Source organism: Amphiprion ocellaris, chromosome 12, assembly GCF_022539595.1.
Source record: "Amphiprion ocellaris isolate individual 3 ecotype Okinawa chromosome 12, ASM2253959v1, whole genome shotgun sequence".
Taxonomy (NCBI): Eukaryota; Metazoa; Chordata; class Actinopteri; family Pomacentridae; genus Amphiprion; species Amphiprion ocellaris.
This window is the reverse complement of record NC_072777.1, coordinates 12,075,009-12,096,747: the sequence shown is the minus strand read 5'-3', so window position 1 is coordinate 12,096,747 and position 21,739 is coordinate 12,075,009. Positions and strand designations below refer to the sequence as shown.

General features: G+C 40.5%; 1 protein-coding gene across 4 annotated transcripts in view; it reads left to right on the top strand.

Annotated features, from left to right (window-relative positions):
• The window catches only part of myt1la (myelin transcription factor 1-like, a), a 95,865-nt gene that overhangs the window by 30,406 nt on the left and 43,720 nt on the right, over positions 1-21,739 (top strand). For all 4 annotated transcript variants that reach the window (XM_035947028.2, XM_035947029.2, XM_035947027.2 and 1 more), the window contains 4 exons: positions 12,359-12,867; positions 15,299-15,926; positions 17,201-17,616; positions 19,567-19,701. In XM_035947028.2, the coding sequence (XP_035802921.2) occupies positions 12,359-12,867; positions 15,299-15,926; positions 17,201-17,616; positions 19,567-19,701 (1,688 nt within the window). The remainder of the gene's footprint in view (positions 1-12,358; positions 12,868-15,298; positions 15,927-17,200; positions 17,617-19,566; positions 19,702-21,739) is intronic.

Sequence of the window (21,739 nt, the reverse complement as noted above, 5' to 3'; positions counted from 1 at the left end):
TATATATATATATATATATATATATAAAAACTCTGTACAGCAAATTAAAAACAAAATCAGTTACAAATTGCTATAAAGACAACAGTAAAATACATTCAAAATCTTGTAAAAAAAAAAAAAAGAAGATTAAATTTAAGAAAGGGATAAAAAACTAAAATAAAACAAATGTAAAAAGATGAATAAAAATCAAGGAATTATTCAAAGGCTCTCAGATAAATGTATGTTTTAAGAATAGGTTAGGAAGAAGCCTCGGGGTCCTGACTTCAGATGCCTCTGGAACAGATAAAAGATTTTGAATCTTAGATATCAAGCTACATGCTGCCTTGTATGGTGTTAAAAGGTCATGAGTGAGCTGGGAGAGAGGCCAAGAAGAGCCTTTAAAGTAACCAGTAAGATGGTGAAATCAAAACTAAAACATGCTTTTAACCAGTGTAAAGAGGTGTTAAGGTGCTGCTCACATTCTCCGCTGTGACTCAAACTAAAGAGGAAGTACATGAAGCAAAGAAAGTAGAAAGCATTCTTTCTGAAGACAACAGAAGTAAAGGTCCCTAAAAATTGCCTGGAATTAGTTTTTTTCAATCATTCCAATAAAATTGACTAAACCTCATTCAATTTCAAACTTTCTGACAAGCTGAACCTGCCAACTTGTTAACTTTCCCACTGCATTTTCATATTTCTGCTTCATTCAGTTAACAGAGATCATAAGCTCCATATGGAACTCCCTGACAGATGATCTTCCAAAGCCTGGATGTGTCTTTCTCACTGATCTAAAACAAGCAATTTAACAAGTAGTAGTTGTAGATAACAAAATAACATCTGAAAAAATATCAAATTAGCAACCTAAAATAAAGAAAGTTTAATATATATTTGTCTCAAACACCATTAAGATTAACGTGTCGGGAGATTCACACACAAGAGTAACTGGAGATTGAAATAGACAAATGACAAAATAAACAGTGTAAAAACTAATAATCAAAAAGTTCCAGACTTTTCTTGGGTGCTTGAACTAAAATATGAAATGGTTGGGGTTTGCTGCAGCCCAGCCTGCAGGCTTCAAACGTCTCACTCAGCAGCTGAGAAAACGAATCCTACCAACATTAAATGGATCTACGTCACGCTTTCAGACCTCCTCGATCGGCAGGTCGCAGCCTTCGTCTCAGAAAATTCCCCCGTCTGTCACAAGGCTGAAGATAGAAAACCAATCTGGTGGAGTGTGGAGCTGTGAAGTCACACCAACTGATGGCTTGGGCTGCAGGTCAGGTGGCTTCTGCCTCAGATCTCAGTCACCTTTTGGAAATGGTGAATTACCAACAAAATAGGGTCATCTGCAAAAAGATGAGTCAAAGAAACTACCAGTAAGACGTCACGACTTCATTTGCTTCTAATGCAAATATGTTGCTTTCAGTTATTTCCTTTAAACAAGTGAAACACTGTAGAACCTCAGAACTTCTTCTGCACAGGTCGAAAACCTCTGAATTATATATAAAACGGGTGAAATATACATCAAAGCAAGTGTGCTGCAGTTGGAGCAAAGCAGACATGGACCACAGAGGTTTTTTTTCATCAAAGAAAATCTAATTTGAAATCTGTGAATGTTAACGTAGAAAAGGAAGGTGAAGTATTTTTCATTATCCAACTAAAAGACGCAGATTCAAGCATCCATTATGAAATCAAGGCACTTGTTGAGATATTTTGTGGTTATTTTGTAGTGTCTCTATGGTATTTTGTGTGCAGTTGGTGTGTGTGTGTGTGTGTGTGTGTGTGTGTGTGTGTGTGTGTGTGCATGGGAGGGTGGCATACAGAGAATGCACGGCTAAGGACAGCGGTGGTTTGACGCCCGAGGTAACACAGAGATAATGAGAAGGGCAGGATGGTGAATCGCTGGCAGGGCAGACTGATGGAGCAGCGAAGGGCACCGAGACACTCAGGAAATTCAGCATCAGGCAACAGAGTCAAAGTAGTATGAGAAAATCACACTTTCTGATAAATGTGGAAAAGAAGGAATGAGGGTTGATTTAAACACTCTTTCACTCTTATTTTCCTGCTCTGTTATTTATGTTTTTCCAAGGGCTCTGTAGTATTTATTTTACATTTTATCAGGTTATGGTGACCCGTGACCTCACTGCTGGTTCTTGGGATGTAACATTCCATAAAATCCACCGTTCTGGTTTGTACCTCAGTTTTGGAGTTCAGTATGTTTTTGGTAAAGCAGCGGCAGCCAAAGCAGTGAGCATTTTTGTCCGTTATTTTCAACAAAGGAAAACCGGTTCAGGGTTAAGGTTAACTGTTCAGACTTCTTACTGCAGCAGTGAAGGCATCCAAACTCTGCAAACTGTCAATACGGAACAACCGTGAACTGTTTACTCTTGAGTATAGAATATATTGAACAAGAAGTGCAATATTTTCAGAATTGAAGTCCCTCTCTGGTTGTTGATTTAACCCTTAAAACTCACCTCTGTCTCGAAATTACATGGGTGTCCGTTTTTTTCTCCATGAAAATAATCTCTTTAGAATTGTCCAAATGTGCAGATTTATAAAGTTCCCGCTCTTCTCCTTCCACCACTTCCCTACTTGCTGCAGCTCGAGCCGACCAGCTACGACTCTGCCTGCTGCTGTTTCACATACAGTATAAATACTTCCTCTTGGTACCATCACATACATTCATGAAGTATTCTACCATTCTGATACAGCTGTACACCCCATTTTTACAATAAATGATCTATTCAGGCGCATTTATGTGTGTCTCCAAGCTTTCAGCGATTTGATAAAGAATGAAATGAAACTCTGTCTGTGGGCTCAAAACTACAAAATCAAGAAATTACATAATTTTTGTAAAGTGAGCATTTCAGAAATTTAGATTTTTACCATCATGTCACTACAATTCCGAATCATTCCAAAGTTAAGACATTCCTGTTCTAACTTCATCCGTGCCTTCATCTTCAACCAATTAGATTAATGTAATGCCCTTTTTGGCTTCCCAGGAGGACAGTAGGCATCTCCAGCTCATCCAGAAGGATTCAGCCAGAGTGCTGACAGGGATAAATAAAACACAACACATTAGACCTGCACTGAAAACATTCGTAGTAATGCTTGTTTGCAAAGCTCTAAATGACATGCCCCCCAAACATATCTCTCACCAGTAGCTATGGCGTAATCTGATCTGTAAAATCAGCAGTGTCAAACTCGTTTTAGTTCAAGGGTCACATTCAGCCCAGTTGGATCTCCAGTGGGCTGGACCGGTAAAATCATAGCATAATAACTCTCTTTCCCTTTGTTTTAGTGTAAAAAAAGTGCATTCTAACAATGTTCATATTTAATGAACTATCGTTTTACAAAACATTATGAATAACTCGAATTTTCTTTAACAAAATAAGTGACATTTCAACAATATTATGTCTCAGTTTATCATTTGTGTGTCACAACTTACAGATCACAGATTATCTACAAGGGCACAAACATTTAGTCGCAGGTATCTGGAACTCAACAATATAGTATTAGATCTAGATCTAGGAATTATTTTAAATTCCCATTCATTTCCACATCTGTGTAGTACTCCTGACCAGCACTCAAACTAAATGGGAACTATTAAGGAAAAAGTTAAGTTATCCCACTGCCTTGTAAATGTAGAAAATTTATACATAAAAAACACATAAACGTTGTGACAGTGCATCAACAATAAGGTTCCACCAAACCAAAGTCAGTCATACAGAAGCTGATGACTGACATTATATTGCACAATGTTCAATGTCTTTAAATATTTTCACAGAAAGTATTCATTTTCACCTTTGTGATTTTTACACTTTGCAAAGTCATCCGGCAGATTGGACCCTGTGGCGGTCCAGTTTTGGACCGCTTGAGACCCCTGCATTAGATCATCAAACGTGTCTCCTGAATGGCTTTTATTGTGTGCTTGTTCATGTGTGTGTCTCTGTGTAAACAGTGTGTGAAGGCTGCACTATGATTTTTTTAGTTATTTTTTGTGTGCGTGCGTGGAGTATGGAATATAATACATTTTTTTCCCTTCTCATCAGTTCGATGTATGTCCATGTTTATTGTGAAGCACATTGAGTTTACCTGTATGAAATAGAACTGACATGACAGAGCAAACTCAAACTGAAAAGATGGTTTAAATCAGCGCTGAATGTCGGAGTACATAAACGGTGACAGATTCATTTAGTGACAGACGTGCCGACGTGGAATCACTGCTTAGCTCACAAATGCAATCTTTGAACTGAACGACACGATTTGAATCAGTGATCTGTGATTTCTGTCTTTCCTAGTTCAGATGCATATTTAATCAGCTCTGCACTTCTTCTGCTGCTGTGTTTATTTACTGTGTATACTGATCGCATTTGACACAAAAAGCTCTTTAACAATAAATGCAATCATTTCTTAACTCCTTTTCGAGTTAAACAGATCAGTAATGGCCAAAACCTAACTGGTTATTATTAAGACGTAGATTGGAATCAGAACCAAAAAGCTGGAGATTGTTGTGGAAAAGTTTGAGTGCATATGAATGTATCACATCAGATCTACTTCATGGCTAACTGACTATTATATCTAGTTGTGTATCGAGCTGAATGACAGCTTGGACAAACTAACTATTCTGTTGCAGATGCTCAAATTTCCATTTTTTTTCTGAAAACCTTTTGTTAGTTTTTTCTTAAAAGCAGAGGTTTAAAGGTCATTCTTGACATTGTAAACAAAAGTAACAATGTCGCCGCAGGACTGTTTTTCCTTTTACAATCTCTGATAAATAGTCACGCTGACAAATTACTGAAGTGAGAAAAGTGACAGCAAGACAGAGACAGAGACACATGGAGTCAGACAAGCTCAGAGAGAGAGAAGTAGGCCGCCTCATGCTTCCTCTCTGGGGACACGACAGATGAATTACTTAATCAGTTAATCATCAGCTGATCACAGGAGTGTACAGTACACAAACTTCTGATTTTACAAAGACACAGTAGAGGGGGAGAACACAGCATCTCCAAATTTGTTTCCTGTCTGATTTCTTCTTGTTATTTATTTGCAGCCTCTTCACCAAATGCTTTAAAACACTTCACAGGTTGGGAAGTTTCCTCAGACTCAGTTCATCATATCTGGAAAACCAGCTTCTCGCATTGTTTAATTGGCTTCAAACAGTTTCTTAGGATTATAAACTTTAACATTTCTCTGGTTTGTGAGTGTGCAATTGATGCTAGCCACATTAGCCATATACAGCATGTTTGATCAAATGAATCATGTACTGATGTTTGAAAGTTGTTCATGTTTTTTTTTCGTAGTTTTTTTTGTAGGGCTCTCGCGATTAGTCAGCAAATTGATGACATCAATGCTGAAAATGTGTCAAAATAAAAATACATTCTGAAATGCTCTTTTTCATTTGAACAAATGTTGTTCTTCGGTGTCACTATGCAGCTGTTATATCGTGATGTCGCTGTTTTTGGCTGCAGCTGTAGACATTGGCAGTACCAGCACATTCCGACTCAGTTCAGTGTAAACATTTCCAGACCCAAAGCTTTTTAAAGTATAAGAGCACTTCACAGAATGACTTTAATATGCAGTAACACTTTAATATGTAAACCTTTGTTTACATTTTGTGCTGTGCTGAGATATACAATGATAAACACAGAGTTTGTCAAACTAAAATGAACTTAAATTAAATGGTAATTTTAAAAATGTTTTTTAGTGACAGCCCTTTTCTTCAAATGAAAGGTCCCTTTTACAGCTGATTAATAAGACCTGTGGAAAATTCTTCACAATGACATGACAAGGCAAAACAGGCCGGGAAAGACAACTTCCTCGAGTCTTCTAGTGATAAATGAAAAATGTAGAATTTAAAGTGAAATGTGTTTTGCACTGGCCTCATTACCAATGTAGCACTCTGAAGTAAAAAGAATGTGCTCACACTTGTAAGATCATTATAATTGCTAGGGATGCATCTGAAACTTCTGTGGTTCTTGCAGCCATCAATTAAACAATTTTACCGAAGCAGAATTATGACAGTAAGGCAGGAATAACTGCAGACAGTATGGCGGGTACATCAGGTATTTTGCAGGCAGAGACTGCGAGCTCTCAATCTGTCTAAAGACCCACAAAATATATACAAAGGATATCCCTATGTTACTTTTCTTTCTCCATTGATCAGAGTGTACCTCTGAATGAACTGTTGTGAAGTCACAGCAGGATAAGCCTGCCGCCCCTGGCTCGTCTGACTCAGACACTAGAGCAGGACTAAAACCAGGGTTATTACAGGGATAGCAGAATGAATGATCTGTGCGCTATTTTAAGGTGAAACTTGAAACTCACATTCTGGGGACATGTAAGACTACCATTAACTTGTTAAAAAATGGCTGTAACATGGGACACATGCATCAAACACAGAGGGCAGCAGATGTGTGTTCGGGCAGCTATTAAACAGAAATATAACAGAAGAAGACAAGCATGTCTATGTGCATATAGCACACTTTTAAAATAAGTACACACTGTGCTGTGTAACAGTAGTGCAGTTCGAATCTCGTGAGGGAAATTTGAACTCCAGTAGGTCTCTCAATAAGAATATTTTTGAATGTATCCAGATTTATCTAATCTTATTCTTCAAATCCAGCCTTCTGGTTTGAGGAGCCAGTCACAACATTTCTCCTCCTCATCCTGCTGGGATCAATAACTCCTTGAGGCAGAGACACAGTTACTGCTGTCTGTGGCACTGAATGAGTTTGGGGAGGAGACAGTCAGGTTCAGAGTCGCTGCCTCTGCCTCTGCCTCTCTCTCTCTCTCCCCCTGCTTCTGTTTCTTCCTTCCTCCCCTACCTTTCTTTGTCTCTCTCCCTTTCACTTCACCTCTCCCTCTCCCTCTCTCTCTCTCTCTGGAGGATGTCACCATGGCGACAGCACCGTGCGGATGCTGCAGTATGAGGACCAGGAGGGATGCAGCCTGTCTCCCATGGCAACCGCTAGTATAGGATGTGAACATCGTGTCGCCCACATTACAACCCCCCCGCCCCACACCCCACCTTGTATCACTGCCACCACCCAGTCTCTTATATATATATCCCCACCACCACCTTTGGCGCTAAAGCGTTGCCGCGGTGATGAGTGTCGGCATGTGGCGTTACCGAGGGCAATGATCCCACGAAACCACACATACACAGATGTAATTATCACACCGCACCTGATATTTACAGAAGTATTCACATTTTTATTCTGATGGTACTAAAAAAACAAACTCATTTTAAAAAGCAACATTTAGACCACATCCACATATTAAGGACTGGATAGTTTATTAAAAATGGGTGAAAGCATTTTAAGTTTCATCTATAATGACTATACTGTAGTCATAGACAATAATCATCTCTGATTGGATGACAGGTGTTGGCTTCAACTCTATCTTTGATATAAATACATACTCAAAGTGTGCTATAATAAACTGCTGGTAACCGTAGAAACAGCACAGATGATTCAGACTCATATAGCATTTAAGTGACATGGAGAAACTGACCTGACCGTGGGTTGAACTTACTACAAACCGCCTTTCTTTGAACAAAAGAAAGAACAGTGTCCAAGTAGAGACAGTAAGACACTTCCAGGTGTTAGTATAGAGACAACATAAGACTCTAGATGTCCACAGAGCAACAGTAACGGACTGAAGGTGTCATGGCAGACATTTTTGGGGATTTCCAAGTATCCAGGAATTGACAATAATGGATGGATTCTTGTGGACCTTCAGATATCTGCAGAGACAAAAAACAGACTCCAAGTGTCCATATAACCTGAAAAAAGACACTTTCATGTGCCTTCATATGTCATTGCAAGTGTTCTCACAGAGATAAAAATGCAGTCCAGGTGTCGTCATGGAAATGTAAATGTAGAACTTGCAGATGCGCCTCAAGAGATGATAATGAGCTCTCAGTTTTTCATGTAGACACTGGTCTTCCATATAACGACCATCCTACAGAGACAACAATATGCCCTGAACTTTCCCCAAAGAGACAATGGTGGACTTCAGGTGTCCATAGTGATTATTATGGATGTACAGGTGTCCATGTACAGACAATAACTGACTCACCTTGCTCACGTAGAGACAACCATGGACTTCCAGGTGTCCTCATGAAAAAACATGGACTACAGATGACCTTGAAGAGACAATTGTGAAAAATGTGGTTTCTTCGCAATTCAATAAAGTGCTCCAAGTGTCCTCATAGCCACAGAAATGGACTGTAGTTGTCTTTATAAAGACTATAATAGACAACCAATAATGCAGCGCTCTCTGTTGAAGCCAGTGTTGCAGTACAATCTTCAAAAGGAATATAGGGAATACAAAAAAAAATCCTTAAATTTGCTTGTGCTCAGTCTGACCCTCACTGATGTCCAAATCTTTATGTAGACAACCAATAAATTACTAATCGCTCTAATTCACAGTATGTAATCAATCATTATGCATCAAATCAGACTGCAGCATATCAGTTTGGCAAAAAGAGGAAAACTTAATGTGTGGAGCCACCCCTCTCTCTCTCTCCCTACACATAATTACCATGCATAGTCTCTCGTCCTTGTCTGCAGCATTCCCTCGTTTCTGATCTGCTTTAATTACCACTGGAATTTTAATTGGCGGGAGACAGCAAGGTGGCCGAGGTCATGCACACACATGCACATGTAGAAAGGCAAGCTGGCAGCCTGAAAGCGTATAAGGTAAAGGATGAAGGGATCATTTGAGGAAAAGTGTGTGTGTGTGTCGGTGTGCGTGTGCGTGTGTGTGTTTTCTGGGAGGAATTCTGACTGCAGTGGTATATGGTGAATGGAAATTCACTATAGAAAAAAACTATTTCTCTTTCTTATTGTCATTCCAGTGTTACCAAATAATAACATAGTCGTATAATTATATCTTGACTGATTACAGAACATTTCTCTTTATGAAGAAACAGAAACATCTGAATACAGACAGTTAGTTGGAAAGATGAAAAATGATAATGGATATCTTTTTTTCATATAAAACTGTGTTCTCATCAACGACAGTACATATTCATTTAGGGTTTCTACAGTCTGGATGATTTTGTGTATTGAGCACTAACTTTTACATATTTCAGCATAGTATCTGGTGTATTATTTGTGTCCTGTTCCACAAAGTTGGAAGACCCTGTTTGTTTCACTGATTTGTTGAATGGCACTCCAAGTCTGTCTTGTGGAGTTCCGCAGGGATCAGTCTTAGGTCCTCTATTTTTTTCAGCCTGCATTGGTTACATTTATTGAAACCGCAGCATGTTTTTTTGTTTGTTTTTTTCCTTTTGGTTGTTTTAGTTTTCCGAATATGATGATGATGATTCTAAAATACATGTTGCATGCTATGTTGTACTATAAAGACATAAAGGCAGCTGGTCTGTCTATCTGATGTATCAGATTGGAGGTGTCAGACATTACAGAACTTTATTCAGTTACATAATAAAAAATGTGAACTCCATTTGCTTGATGGTCAAAATTGATAAATAGATTTTATGTGCACATGACAACCATCTAGTGTCTTCCTCAGGTGAAAGTGAAGAAGTAAGCAAACCTGTTCCTGCTAAAATGAACCTTATTATTTCATAATGAGGCTAATTTCTTTAAAACCATTTATAGATTTACTCTTTGCCTCATATTCTAATTTGGTTAGAGTTATTTGACCTTTAATGTGTGTCACACTGTTCTGTATTACAATGTTTTTATAAGGTTAGACACTTAGTCATTTAAGGACAGTGTAACATCATATCACTCTTTATGTTCCTTTCCACATAATACACAAGGTTCATGCATCAGACTATGATAATAACAATAGGAATAATAACAGGCTGAATGAATCCAGGTAATAAAAATGTCTTTACAGGTTATATTTATGTAATATTGACATGTGAATAAGAAGAGTAGGATAAAGACTGTAGTGTAATAGAATCTTTAAACTACCCATTACTGAGGTTGTTTTTTTTTTTTAGTACTACTACTGAACTCATTATTTTGATGAAAATGTATATTTGAGTGCTTGTTTTACTAAGCAGCAGTACTTTAACTTGAGTACCATTTCAGTATTCTACGTATGTCTGAACATGATAAATATCATACATTATAGATTACAATGCTTACAGAGAGGTATATTTTGCAGCATCTGCTTTTTATAATGGTTGCTACTTGTTTGCATCACCCACGCTTCAGCCCTCTTTTCCTAAACCAGGATCATCTGGCTCCAGAAAACTGGCAACAAGTGGTAAACCCAAATTCCAGGCTTCAAAATCATCCCTTCGAAAATCTGAGTGGGTTCACAGAGACTCTAGAGACGTGTTCTTTCTAGGTTAGAAAACGTCTGAATGAGCTGCCTGCACTTTATTGCTCTCAGTATATTTCAATTTATCTCAGAAAATTCCCAGAAACATCTGATATCTGATGGTGGATAGTTCAGTCACAAAATAACAGTGATAGACACATTCTCACATTGTCACTGAGCCAAATACATAAAAGAAAGAAAGTCTTAATTGAGAGTTATCAGCTTTTATTTTGCATGTTTGTCCAACAAACACACAACGACTTCTGTCAGAGAAGCAGCGTCACCTCCTCCATCTTGCCCTCCAAACACAAAATAAGCTCTTTCATATGGAAATGGACTAATTGATTTCCTAAAATCCACATTAAAGCCGTGTATAATTGTGCTTGCTGTTTTGGAGCAATTAAAGCAGAATTTTCCCAACAGTTAATGACTATTATGGGATTTGGGTAATTGAGGCCCCGGTTGAATAAGCTTTGTTTTTTTTTTTTTTCCTTTCTGAGCGGCTGACTCTCCTCCTCAGCCAGAGCGAGTGAAAATCCTCTGCAGTGTCTTAATGCATGAAGCGCAGCAGAGGGAGTCGCAGCACTTTGACCTCTGACCTTAACACACCAAACCGTTTCTTCTCACGACCCTCGTGATGCAGACATCACATCAGAGTCTGGGCTTCTCTGAAGAAATACAGGCTTCTCAGAGCTGAAAGAACTCTTAATGCTGTAAAACTACATTCAGTTTAGCTGTTGCTGTGACAGTGACATTGTAGCAAGCTGGAAAAGATAGTTGAAAATAATGAAATGTTTATATTAATGTCTCTGTTTTTTAATATACTATAGTATATTCTTGACATATAAAGCTTTCTGCTTTTATGAAATATGTCACGATGACAAAAAACATTGCTGTTATACATTGTTTTGCATGGTTTATTTTAATATGGTTGTCACTTTAATAACCATTGGTGCATTTTGCTGAGAATGCACTGTTTTAACTTGCTAAATGAAATAATTGGCAATGACTTGAGACCCTGAGGGTGGGTTGAAATAAAATGCACTAGCAATGGAATCACATTGCAAATGTGGGACTTACATTCTAAAGAAATGTTCAGACACTCTTGTTGTGACGTGGTCCTGTTGTAAATAGTTTTGATGCAGCAATTTTCTTATTTTTTTCAGACAGTCTTCAGGTGATATCTTTCAGAGATTGGCTTGTGTTGCATTTAACATTTAGCAATGAATAATTTATTCCTTGTCATTGCATCCTGCTTCTACTTCTGCAATGGTACAAGATGCCCCTTTGCAGTTTCCCAGTAATTCCTGTTTGGATTTATAATTCCAAGGTGAAACTGGCAATATTCTTTGGCAGCTGCTCGATAAACATCATTGCCCTACACAAGTTTTAATGTCTATGGGCTGTGAAAACTGCTCAACGAGGGTTTTCTTGGTGGTTCCTTTCACCAAAGAACTTAACATTTTTGCAGACAGAATTTCCTTTAAAATCATTTCTGAAAGCTTGACCTAAAACTCACAACAGCCACCTGATAGAACTGCAGTTTGCTGAATTGAAAGTCTAACAGTGAGCACATCAGATTTTGTAAGCTACCAAGAATTATACCCACTTCATTTAGAACAACTCTCAGTTCCTACTTTTTCTTAAAGAACTCCCACCAGATGGTCCAGATGTAGTCATGTGTACACAAAAATATCACCTTTCTACACACTTCTTTTAAACAGAAATGAAGCTCATCATTCTTGTACATAGTTTTGACACTTTCTCTTTCGACCACCTAATACTTCTAAAAGGCAAAAACCAAATATAACCAAGCTCTCCAGCCAAGCTGTGCTGATTATAGCTAAGTGCTGGGATGTGTTCTGGCTCTGCGGGATCAAATGTGAGCCCTTATGTGTTTGCCATATGTTGGCTTTCTTTTTAGACTTATTTATCCTGAGAATCAGTTCCAGTTAGTTGAAGGCCGAGCTTTGGCCCAGAAAAGTAGAAGATACAGCGGCTCAAACGATCAGATAGTAAAATGCAAGATCAAAGATGGCTACTGATCATTTATGTGCCCTCTGTCTCACCTCAGCATCTACGGCTGCCCATTGGCCAAAAAGAGGAAGGCTCTGGAAAAACAACCACTGGAGCCAGCTGCCAAGAGGAGGCCCTTCCTCACCTCCTGCCCGGGTGAGGAGGAAGAGGATGCTGGCGCCTACGCCAGCTATGTGAATGAAGCCGTGGAAGTGGGGCAGACGGGGAAGGAGCAGGGGGAGGTAGTGGAAGAGGATGATGAGGATGAGGATGGCGAGAGAGAAGGGGATGAGGAAGAAGATGGGGAGGTGGAGGATGAGTTCTCTGAGGACAATGAAGAGCAGGGAGACGAGGAGGAGGAAGAAGAGGAAGAGGAGGAGGACATAGAGGTTGATAGAGCAGATACAACTATAGGGGCTGCACAGGCAGAGGATGAGGAGGGGATGGATGAGGAAGAGGAAGATGTGGACGATGGTGATGATGAGGAGGAGCAGGAGGACGAGGCAGAGGACGATGAACAGGAAGAGGAGGAGGAAGAGGAGGAGGAATTGCAGACTCGTCAGCAGGGTGAGTTCACTGTTTCTTACTTTGGTTGCTTAAAGCAGATAAAATAATGACTGATTTGAACTCAACTGACTGTAGTGTCTTACAAAACAACCCAGATGGGGTCAATACAATATTTTTTGTCTGGTTAAGGTTTGTTTAGACTTACTACAAGTGGAAATCTGTGGGCCTAAAAACTGGAGCCAACTGCAGTACTTCATATGACCACTTGAGGCTGGCTCTAAAAGTGAGTCAATCCCTGTAGACCCCAATGCTAAAATGTCCAATGCTACAGCAGAAATTAGCATATTTACAACCTGGTACAAAAAATAGTTTCAGTCTCTATAGCTAATTTCCCTGTTCTTGACAACTGTGGCGGGGGGATTCCTATATAACTCCCCCATTTAAATTGCATTAAGGCTTAAAGTTATGCATTATTAACGGTAACTTGAGGACTCCATTCCATTTCGTTGCGCATTTTTGGGTGGTGTTAGAGCTAGTAGGTGTCAGATGATGCCATGAATGCAATGGCTGGAACCACCACACTGAGCTTCAAAACCGCTGCTCAGGAAACCTATGGTCATGGACAGTTCATCCATCTTTTTATCGTCAGTGCTTAAGGAAACTAAAACTACTTAGCAGGAAAAGATGTTCATGACTAATCAAAACCAAAGTTATCAGTTACAACATCAGAAATCTCCTCTCCTTGTTGTTTGATCTGGTGTGTCTAATAACAAGACAATGTCTCTTTTCAAGGCATCTATCAAGAATTTTACAAATCAGTTAATATTTGTGTGATGGGATGTTATTTTTGGACAAAAATTGTTTTAAGCCAGTTGATGATTTCTGCATCCATTTGGCTAGAAGGGTCATTGTGATGTAAGTTTTGTCTTTGCCCAAGTCCATGAAGATCCATCCAAACCGCCATGGGGACACTGGCATGCTGCAGTACTTTACACACTATAAGCACAGTGACTGTACATACACTGGAATGAAAAATGGGAAGCATCTTGTGCACTGTATATTTGTTCTGTATTCCCCATCCTTGGTGCTATTCTCATTAGATGGTTGCGCTAAAAAAATGTTTTCTTGTTGTTCAGCCGCGCACAGCAAACCAAAGAGTTTTTCTCTTGCATTGTGTTGTGTGCAAACACCCCTGATATTATTACGTATAGAAGCATATGAGTCACTGCTAGGTCTATACAGTATCTGTCTGTGGTTCTAATGTGGTATAATCAAAGCTTTACTCAAGGTTAAATAATGAATCACAGACTGTTTGGTTGAAAAGGGGGAAAAAAAAGTGTCTCCAGTGTCAAAGTCTGACATTGTGATGACCCATCAGTCCACCCTGACCTCCTTTCTCTGCAAACCTTGCAGAAGTAATGATTACGATGACCGCTGAAGGTCATTTGTTGTTATTGGACATTTCTGAAAGCATTTTTCTGATCGGGACAGTCTGCTGGATGCCAAAAATCCTGTGAGGATTGCAGCTGGATCTGTAAGGGGGTCATCATGTTTGAACAGTGTCCTGAAACTTTCCCAAAAAAGAGTCCTACAATATGTAAAGAAGCCAAAACGATACTGCTTAGACAGAAACATAAACTCAGTGGTGTTACAGATTCCATGTCTGAGAGAGGCTCATATTCAGGTCCTGTTCTGGGTCAAGCTGCTGTCCACTTTTGGTTGCTGTTTGCATCTGCAGTGGGAAAGGACAGAGTGAAGAGAGGCGATTCTCTGGTAGACCAGATGCTCTCCAATCTCCCTCCCGCCACGTTTACCTCGATTCCCCCCGAACACCCCCCGTGTCCTCAATCGCTTCTGACAGCGCTTCACGAATAATCGGGAGAGGAGCTCTGCTGAGTTAATAACTCCCACCCTCACCTCCCCTCCCTTCCCCTCCCTATTCGCCTCCTTGTCTCGGCGGACGTGTCACATGTGCTCTGCCTCGGTTTCTCCTCCCGAGGATATTTATGGCTCCTGAATCGGAGCACCTCACACGCCTCCCTTTTCAATTTCTCTGCTCTCATTTGCCGTCACTGTCCCCAAAATCAACAGCAAGGCTTAGCAGGGAGAGCCGCGCTGTTCTGCACAGCTCTGGGTTGTATATTTTTGTGAGTAAACAGTGGATCATAATTGGGTAGCGATGCAGCTAATATATTCAAGAATAAATGTGAAAAAACAGGTCCAACAGCATCGCTGAGATGATTAGAGGCGATAAAAGCTTCATCTCCACTTCATCTGCAGAATTTGCATTTTATAAATGAACACATATTTATATTATCTGCAAAATGAATCCATTTCCTCTTTTATTTTTGAGCAATTATCTACTGTTTATGCTGTTTATCGTGCAATATACAGACGGCAACTTTGCTGATGGTAATAACTGGCTCTGATGTGGGATGCTCAAAAACAATGTAAAGCCAGACAGGTTTGTTTTTCACTTTCCTGTCTGCAGAGAACCACTACAAACCCAGTGGACAATCAAAGCTCATTGCAATTCAGAAGGACGACAACAACAACAGCTGCACCATCAGCGCAGGTAACGGCACCGGCGAGGAGTACGAGAACTACGACGAGCTGGTCGCCAAGTCACTGCTCAACCTTGGCAAGATCGCCGAGGACGCTGCCTACCAGGCCATGACTGAGTCGGAGATGAACAGCAACTCCTCCAACAGTGCTGGCGAGGACGACGACGATGAGGATGATGACGGCAGCGAACAGGGCGACAGGAAGGGCGAACTGAGCGTGGACTTGGACAGCGATGTGGTCAGAGAGACGGTGGACTCCCTGAAGCTCCTGGCACAGGGTCACGGCGCCATGCTGCCTGAAGACGGCTACCCAGAGAGCACCATGGTGGATGACGGCTGCCATGTAAACGGCCGGCCCGGCGTGGGGTTGAGAGGTCAGGCAGAGGAGAGCGAGGAGGAGGTGTGTCTCAGCAGTCTGGAGTGTCTGAGAAACCAGTGTTTCGATCTGGCTCGGAAGCTAAGTGAGACGCAGCCATCTGATCGTCCTGCCCTCCACGCTCTCCACCACCAGCTCCAGAACCCAATGGACCAGCAGGTGGTGCACCACCTGAGCAGGTAGGAAATCTCTTCATGGCCCTATGATTACTACTGCTACCTACATATTTCATAAAAAAGATTACTTCCAAGATCACTGTCTGTTCAGGGATGAGGAAGCAGAGGTAAATGGTGATGAAGTATTTAGCAAAAGTAAAAGTAAAACTTTCACAATTTAAAACACTCTATTACTATACTTACTATACTATGTTTGTTCTGTTTTTAAAATGCTACAGCGTACTTAACCGTCACGAAACCCGAAACCTGCTGGCGGGTTTGAAGGGCATGTTATCTTTAAGAAAAATCTCAAAAATTACACCATTTATCAGAGTTACAAACTGTAAAAGCAGAAACAATTATTGAATTTAAAACTAGTCCATAATTTACTCATCTGTGACGTGCTGTTAGGACAGAAAAATGATTCAAATCTGAGCTTAAACCCATGGTATTTTATCAAAATCACTTTTTTTTTTTTTACATGCCTTAGTCAAAAAGTTGTCAAAAATCTAACATTTTCACAAACCAGATGCTGGTAAAAACAAAAAAACCCTACACTCCTTGTTGTAGCTGTGAAGCTATCAATGACCTTTGTGCTGAACTATAGGCGAACACTTGAAAAAATGTTGTACATTTTGATTCCAGTTTTTTAAAATTCTTATAAAATGTATAATCAAAGAAATTTGATTTCTGTTTTTCCTTTTTTATTGATATACAGTATTATTGCTTTACATACTCTACAAAATATGTTTTGCGTCTCTACTTTTATCCATGATTGTGCTGTTTCCATAGAAGTGCAGGATTTTATATTGCAGTGAAAATGAGCCCACAGTGTGTAAAAATGTGACAGGAACCAAACATGCCCAGAAACTGCTTGGAGCTCAGAAGATTAAAGCAGAATCACTCTCAGAATATGCTGCAGGTGATTGAGATGGAGCGCTCCAAGCACGTTCTTTCTCATAATTTTTAGTTTTTGACCATATATATTATATAATGTGTCACTAGCTTATTAAATACAAGATATCTAGCTGCAACTGATGCTGCAGTCCTTATGAGCAACATCCTCTAAATGGCGTCAGTAAAGAATAGTCTTATTTTCTGGAGCAAAATAGAAAATATAATAAGCCCATTTGGTGGACTATAACTCAAATGATAAAACTGTGAAACTTTATTTTGTGGTAGTGTTTGTGTTTTGAGTTCAGTATCTCCAGAAGACAAATTTAAACGTTTGCAACAGTTTGAAGACCTCTGCTTATTACACACTAACAGTTTGTACTTCTGTCCTATTTACCTGTCAGGTACGACAGCTGCCAGCATGGTGCCCAGGAGGAGCCCAGGTCTCTGGAGCGCAGCTACTCCGACATGGTGAACCTAATGAAGCTGGAGGAGCAGCTGAGCCCGGCGTCCAGAGGCTACCCGACCAGCTGCAGCCAGGAAGGCGACGAGGACACCACGTCGGTGGCCTCCGACCGCTCGGACGAGACCTTCGACATGGCCAAAGGAAACCTGTCACTGCTGGAGAAGGCCATCGCTTTGGAATCAGAGAGGGCGAAGGTCATGAGGGACCGGATGACCTCAGAGCACACGATGCCCCGTCGGGATCACCATCACCATCGCGGCCACGGCGAGCATAGCCCGAGGCTGAGCAGCGCCGCAGAAGAGCGCAAGTCCAGGATGCAGCAGGATGGGTTGAAGAGGGCGTACTACCCTAAAGGTAGGCAGCAGAAACCCACACACTGACCCTCACTGGGTCTTTATCGATTTATGCTCAGCAAAGTTGTGAGATAACATATGTTGATTTTTCATGTTTGCACACTTTGGACACTGCTGGAAAATCTGTCTGGTCTGATGAGCAGTTTGATACCAACTTAAAGTCTGTCTTGTCTTTTTGGTGTCTCACATTGTGTTGTGTACGTCAGTATCCACAATTTTAGGGTTTGAAATTTATGATAGTTGCTACTGTTTTGAGCTCAGACCCACAGTATAACACGTTATGAAATACATGGAAATTTGGTCTGTTCATGTCAGCAGCATTTCTACATCTTCATGGTTCTACACTCAAATGTTTTACATCTGGGAAAAACAAGCATTTTTGTGGGAGTTCTTTTAAAAGCTGGATTTTTTTTACCAGAATGCCTGGACTTTAAGAAGCAAATTTAGTTTAGTCACGCCTCTGCAGCTTTACGCCAAACAACACCAGTAACACCAGCACCTACTAAAAAATTTTCCAACTATTTTAAAAGAAATGTGTTCAATGTTCTACACCATAATTAAACACCACATTAAAGCTTTAAAACTGAAACAGGATAACAGTTTTCTCTTACAACAAACCCTTAATGTTTGAACTGTATTCACAAAGTTGTCAAGTGATCGTGTTTCCTCCTCAAAATTCTGCCAGTTTCACATCACCTTTTCTCGTCACATTTGACCTTAACCAGCTTTTACTGAAAAAATCTGACCCCAGGTCAGACGGGAGGACGTTTATCTTGTCTGCCTGACTTATTGTAATCCTAAATACCGCGGCAGCCACAGGTTATCAGTGCTGTAGCAGGAAAGAAACACATAACTGTAACTTTAATGTCTGTATTTTTCCTCCCTGACTTGAAGTTTTCAGTGAGCATTGGTGGATTGAATGAGTTTTCTGACCCCTGGGCTCTTAAAACCTGTTAAAACCCCATTGTGTTATTTCAGAATTGCTGTACATGGCTGCAGATGAGGTAATGGGCACTCATTTTCTGCATTCAGGTCTAACACACTTTTTTCTGCAGATGCATGGTTTTCCACTGACAGCAGCTTATGTTGTTAAAATAGGCCGGTGTGGGAACATCAGACGGCCGGCTTGTCAGGCATGAGTAATGGCAATCTGCACGGCCCGTTAGGAGAGCAAATCTCATCTGTGGGACGCTCTCTGCGGCCTATTTCTCTAAATCCACTCAAATACAACCCCACCAACACTGGGAGGGAGTCAGGACTGTGCAATTATCACCCTCACAACAGACTCAGATGGGCTTCAAACTTCTTCATTAGGACAGGGCATGTCTTTGCTAACTCATAGAAGTTATTAGTCCACAAGAAAGCTTTTGGTATAATGGGTCTCAATCTGTGCAGGGACAGTATACTTGTCTAATTGTAGCCAGGTGTTTTGTTTTACTTCAGTTATTCAGCATGATGTTGTGATCTGGATTCTCATTGGCTTGTTGCCCGTTTTGTTATGTTTGTCAGTCAGCAACGAGAGATGGGTCCATCCAACCGCTGTCATTTCAGTTGAGAACAATCGGAACATTGCAGGGAAATTTTCATCTAGACTTTTTTGGCATTTTTGTCGCACTTTTCAATGAATATAGAAGGTAGCTAGCTATCTATGTAGGAAGATGATTCGTAATCCTATCATAATAAGCTCTGATTGATCCATTGTTTCTCGAACCAACGGAAATCAGTGGGTACAACATCACGCCTACAGTTTTTGCTTTGCTAAACAAATCTGAGTTGTGGGTGGCAGTTCAGAACTAGGCTACTAGCCAAATCTGGCAGCCATAAATGGACCAGAGCTGGTTCACATTCAGTCCTTTGATGGCGGAAACTGTGCCGACACTTGGACGCTGGTTACCTGATTCAACTACGCCTCCATTTCATTTTTGCTGTCCCATTGCTCTGTCCTTTCCAGACTCTTCCAGGGGGGAGAAGAAGGAGAGCAAGTGTCCGACGCCAGGTTGCGATGGGACTGGTCATGTGACGGGTCTGTACCCGCATCACCGCAGCCTGTCTGGGTGTCCCCACAAGGATCGAGTCCCACCTGAGAGTAGGTCCCTTTGCTTGGATGTTATGCTGCAGTGGAAATGCATCTTGCTTTAACTCAAAATAATTACAGTCTGACAAGTCATTTCAGCTAAAACAGCACTTCAGTCTGATGTTTTAGCTTGCAATTTTAATTGAACAGTCATTTCTCAGACATGGAGCAGCTTTAAAAGTAGAAGTCAGCTTGGTAAGTTAAACCTCAGCTGGGGGAAGACTATGACTCCCAAGTTTTCTGAGAGCTACTGCATTAGCATGTTGGCTAAATACCACATTTAAATGACAAATAACTCTGGAATCGTGCTAAACGCATTTAGCAATGTATACGTGCATATGAAGCACAGCAAGTTAGCTAACATTGACATTAAGCTTAGACTTAGGGTGCTTTCACACCTACGTCTTGGAGTCCGCAACACCTGCAAGTACGGTTCGTTTGGGCTGATGTGAAAGCATACCAGATTTTTTTGGTTCGGACTAACGAACCGCACCGAGACCACTTTCGGGAGGTGGTCTCGGTCCGCTTCTATGTGAACTCCAGTTCGGTTCGCTCCTGGTGAGAACACAAACCTGTCTCCATTCGGACCGGCTTGATGGCGCAGCAGACTTTTTGGTCTACGGGAGCTTCCGCGCCAATCAGCGTACACCTACGTCATCGTAAATGCCTTGTTTTGTAAACAGCGCCGCCAAACGACTGGGGGGAGATATAACATTAATTGGAGTAGGTTCAACTGCGAAAACACTGGTGTGAATGCGAACCGAACCAGTTGAAAATAGCAACATTGTAACAACTTTTGGGTCCAAACGAACCACTCTAGCGGACTAACAGGTGTGAAAGCACCCTAAAACTACTAGTTTTGACAGGGGTTAGCTAGGCTAATTAGCTGCCTTACTGCTAGTTTCCACATAGCTTTACGTATGTACAAGAGCCAACAGAAAGTCCATGATGCTTGTAAAAATTCTCCTTCACTTTTTTCAGAATTTGCGTCCAGTATTTAGAAAAATTTTTACTTTTTCCATTTTCAAAGAGACCACACTGTAAGCCAGGAAGTTGAGTCAGAAAAACGAATTCGCCAGCATGTTAAAAATGTATTCAGTTGTTTGAGTAAACTTAAAAAGAATCTAGTATAGCTAGTTTAACATAAACTATGGAATTCCAGACACCAAACCAAGCCGTATGGAAATGAGGTGTCAAACAATGTAGTAAACTAGTTAGTACTAGTAAGTAAAACATTGTCTCTATCGCTTCCATTTGTCGTATTTGGCCCAGTGGATCCCACTTGGTCTAGTGTCGCATTCACATCGTCATTCTGACTGTATTTAGATGTATTTCGAGCAACAATATCTTCTGTTTGCCAAAAACAGATCAATGATAGCAACTACTGAGTCTTAGAGTAATACAATGATACTCCAAAGTCAGTAAAATAGGATAGTTAAAGTGATGTTAGAGATTCAGCAAAAAAGTGTCAGCTCCACGCCCTGAGCTTTAACTCAGTCAAAATTTTCGTAGCTCGAAGACCATAATCTTAATTTATTGCACCGTAAAACATAAAACATATTACCTGGGGTGATCTGATTTGGAAGTAAGCAGAAAACGTGTACATTGCAATGTTCTACTTTAATATTGCAGGAAAATCTAATGTCCTGTTTTCGCAGTGGTCATGGCTGCTATAAATCTGAGTCAGTGTTTTTGATTGTAAACATGTCACCCACTTCACAGGCCAAATTAAAATAACCGTCAGAACAGTATTGACAGGCATATAGTCTGTTCTTGATTGAAGAACAAGATTTTAAGTTAAAATGCTAACTTCAAATGACTTGTTGGATGGATTGTGTCGCATTGAAAGTTGGACAATGTTGGGCATGTTGGCTGTCCACCATCATGCATCCGTCCTGCATGACTCAGCATTTGTGTTTTGTTGTGTTGCAAGCGTTTGCTGGGTTTGACTTGGTATGAGTGACAGAGGAGCTGAGCATTTGTTGTTTGATGTGTAATGGAGCGTATTTGGACAACTCGTGATTTTACATATTTTTGATCATTAAAGGAG